General features: G+C 40.4%; 1 protein-coding gene across 1 annotated transcript; it reads left to right on the top strand.

Moving 5' to 3' along the window:
- Window positions 1-630: 630 nt before the first annotated feature.
- On the top strand, window positions 631-2,251 carry LOC128998948 (uncharacterized). The gene is made up of 3 exons (XM_054425303.1): window positions 631-763; window positions 994-1,732; window positions 2,137-2,251. Exons 1-3 carry the CDS (start codon window positions 631-633, stop codon window positions 2,249-2,251), a joined length of 987 nt encoding a protein of 328 aa, XP_054281278.1.
- Window positions 2,252-3,701: the final 1,450 nt, after the last annotated feature.

Below are 3,701 nucleotides of genomic sequence, written 5' to 3' on the forward strand. Positions count from 1 at the left end.
TATCTTGTCTTATGGTGTCTAAAGAAACGAATTAATAGTCTAGTGATCTGAAATGAACTTGGTGTTTTTGTAAAACATTTTTACTGTCGCGCTTTGGGGTTTGTAAGAGGGAAACACGTTACAGGAGGCTTGCTTTCTCTTTCCTTTACCGAGAAATGTGTTTGTTGCCAGATGCTTGTTTATGACTCATGTCACCCTTTCGGGAATCTGCCCCAACCTCTGGGTTTTTACACTTTAACTTAACAGTTACGCTGTGGTATTCCGGCTGATAGGACATATTCTCTGTCGTTCCGTAGTATATCATTGTGTCGTGTATGTGCACTTCTGTGATTAGAAATGCCTCCAATATTGAGCAAGGTCCAGAACAAAAAATTGCATGGACAGTCTAGGGAAATAGTGTGTAATGTATTAAACTTTTTTAAAGAAGAAGCTAGACAGTGGAATGAAAATCATTTCATAGTGCCAGTGAAAAGGTGCCAGGAAAGATGTTCCAGAGCAACGGGTGTTTCTGTAAGTACCATACACCGGATTACAAAAGAAGCTGTAAAACTAAATAACACTCCCCCTGGTGAGACTGCTTCATTTTTGACACCAGATAAAAAACGAGAAATTAAAAAGAATATTACAGAAATGGATGAGTTTAACAAAGCAGTTGTTAGGAGAACTGTACATAATTTCTATGTATCTGACAAATGTGTCCCGACAGTTGAGAAGTTGCGATTGAGACTTTCCGAAGCCATCGATTTCAAAGGCTCCAACACAAGTTTGAGGCGAATTTTGAAAGAACTGGGTTTCAAGTGGAGAAAGACTAGGAATAACAGAAGAATCCTAATTGAAAGAGAAGATATAAGAAACAAAAGGATAAATTTTATTAGGCAAATGAGACAATTTAGAAGGGAAGGCCGACCAATAGTGTACACCGATGAGACGTATGTGGTAACCAATCACGCTACTTATGGCAGGATAGTACAAATGGTGGACTTCATGTTCCAGTTGGTAATGGAGACCGTCTAATCATCGTACACGCAGGTGGAGAAGATGGTTTTATACCAAACACATTTCTCCAGTGGAAAGCCAGCCAAAGTACAGGGGACTATCACAAAAACATGAACACTGTTAACTATGAAAAGTGGGTACAAGAAAAACTGTCGCCAAATCTGAAACCAAGATCGGTAATTATTATTGATAATGCCTCTTATCACAATGTGACACTGGATAAAATCCCCACAAAAAGTTCTCTAAAGGCGGACATGCAGGCATGGTTGACTCAACACAACATAGATTTCACACCAACCATGTTTAAGGCAGAGCTTCTCAACCTAATCCAGCAAAATAAACCACCAACGAGATACAGTCTAGACGAAATCTTAGAGGGGAATGACAGTGGTCATACGGTTCTTCGTCTGCCTCCGTATCACCCTGACCTGAATGCCATCGAACTCATCTGGTCTCAGATCAAGGGTTATGTAGCTGAACGCAATACTCAGTTTAACATGAACAGTATTATGAGATTAGTTGAAGCGAAGGTATCTGAAATCGGCGCCAGTGAGTGGGAAAAGTGCTGCAGTCACGTGAAAAGTATTGAAGATCAGTATTTTGAGAGAGAACAATTAATTGACGAGTTCCATGATGCTGTTATTGTTGATTTAGGACAAAGTGACAGTGAGGACAGTGAAGGTGCAGATGAACCATCTGAAGGAGAAGAGATGGACCTTTCTGGGATAGAGGAATTGTAAATTTGAAGTCCGGAAATTAATTGATGTAAGTAATGACCATATTGATGTTATTAACATTGTTAGTGTACTTGTTAATTTTTTTACGCCATGACCGTATTTTACAATGAGATATTACTGGACGTACTAATACTTGAGTTGCATTGAATTGGGCTCGAACGCACCTATATAAACTCCAAAAATAACATTTATATCGTCTTTAAATTTCAAGTCATTTGTTGTAAATATTGACTCAACTCGGCAATTGGTTAAACATACCTCTTTAGAGAAAAATTAATATGTGAAAATTGGCCGATTTACTCCAAATTTTACATAAAAATACTCGAAATTTCAAGGTAAATCTCATTATCACAATTATTCTCAACTATTTCTATTCCTTAAGAGAATTATTTTATGGTATCAGATTCCTTACTGAGTGCGACCGAGCGGCACTAATGAGGGTCGAGCCGCCCTCCGTGGTGGACAATAGGCGGCTTTACGACCCGACCCTTATCACTGGTCCGACGATAGCTTGTTGAAAACTTGTAGGATGGCTAGTAGTGCCGATTCATCGGTCAAGATCTATGGCGACCCTTATACCCAGACCACTCATTACCGCATAACCCGGAGTAAGCGTAAATGCAGTGTATAACGCAAAAATAGCGTACCGGTGCGCGAATGTTGCAATGGGCGGAAAGTAAAATATGAATGTTAGCTACATGTGGCTGACACGGAGAGTGGTATCGCAATTTATTCGATGTTGCTAAACAGTTAATACAGAGTTGATGTGTTACACAGGGCATAACAATATAAGTCGGTGATGGCACATGTTGCCGATGACATGGAGTGATGTTTTGCCGTTTGTTCGTTAATGAATAGAGAGGGGGCTTCTTGCGACCCGCAGGCCTGTAACTGACTGTTACAATTAATTAGGCTCTATTAGTGCTCGCTCCATTACCTTCCCCCACCACGTACCCCTCTTCATCCCTCCATCACCCCCACCTACCCCTAACCCCACCACTATCGTAGTACACGCTTTGAATAACTGCGTCAGAGCTGACACATTGTTGACACCTTTACAGACATGTTATCCGGCGTCATCTGATCATTTCGTCCCGACTCTCCATTTGGGTTATTGGGCCAATTTACCACTACATGATGTAGTGGCGATAAATGTAATATCTATATTGGGGGTTTCGCATAAAAGAAGTAATAGTCCTCTACAATTTATATATTTTTTTAATATCTCATTTGATCAAACATGGTAAACTTACATTAAGACAATACATTTCAATTGTAGAGGTTAACCTTTAACTGTATAGATGTAAGGATACTTATTGACTTTATAAGCAAGTATTATTTAGTTGCTCGATTATGATTGATTATCGTCATCTAATACCCTTTATTAATAGCTGTTTTACAAAACCATAGAACCAATGTTATATACGTTACAGACAAAGTGAATGCAGGCATTCTATACAATGCCTGAACCTTTTAGGCAAAGTATGAAATGGAGCAATAACAATAGGATTTTATACACTTAGCTTAGGCATATTTGTTAAAAAAAATACCATTTATTTCACAAGATTGATTTATTTTGTTTATGGTTGGGTAAGGTTGGTTAATTTTAGGGCTGCGTCCTGAAAGCCACGAATTTTTATGGCCTAGGCCCCGGGTACGATACGAGCGGCAAGTGGTGAGCGGCGAGCGGCGTGAGCGGCGCCGCTCTGACATCGGGTTTCATTTAGTTGCAAATAAATTTGTTGGGGATGGCCACGATACGTCTGAGCGGCGGTTAAGCGCCGCCACTCATGGTTCCAAGTCAAATCCGATTTTCGCGAAAACGCCTCTCACCGCTCAGGTGAGTTAAGCTGTGGTTTACGAAAGCCACGAAAATTGAAGGGTTGAAAAGGTTTTAACCCTAGGGACGTGAGCCACGACTGCTAGCCAGGTAGACTGGAGTCAGGGTGGCAGCTCACTGGGAGAACG

This window comes from Macrosteles quadrilineatus, unplaced genomic scaffold (assembly GCF_028750875.1).
Source record: "Macrosteles quadrilineatus isolate MER2022 unplaced genomic scaffold, UCM_ALF_1.0 Scaffold_7__1_contigs__length_78375512, whole genome shotgun sequence".
NCBI lineage: Eukaryota > Metazoa > Arthropoda > Insecta > Hemiptera > Cicadellidae > Macrosteles > Macrosteles quadrilineatus.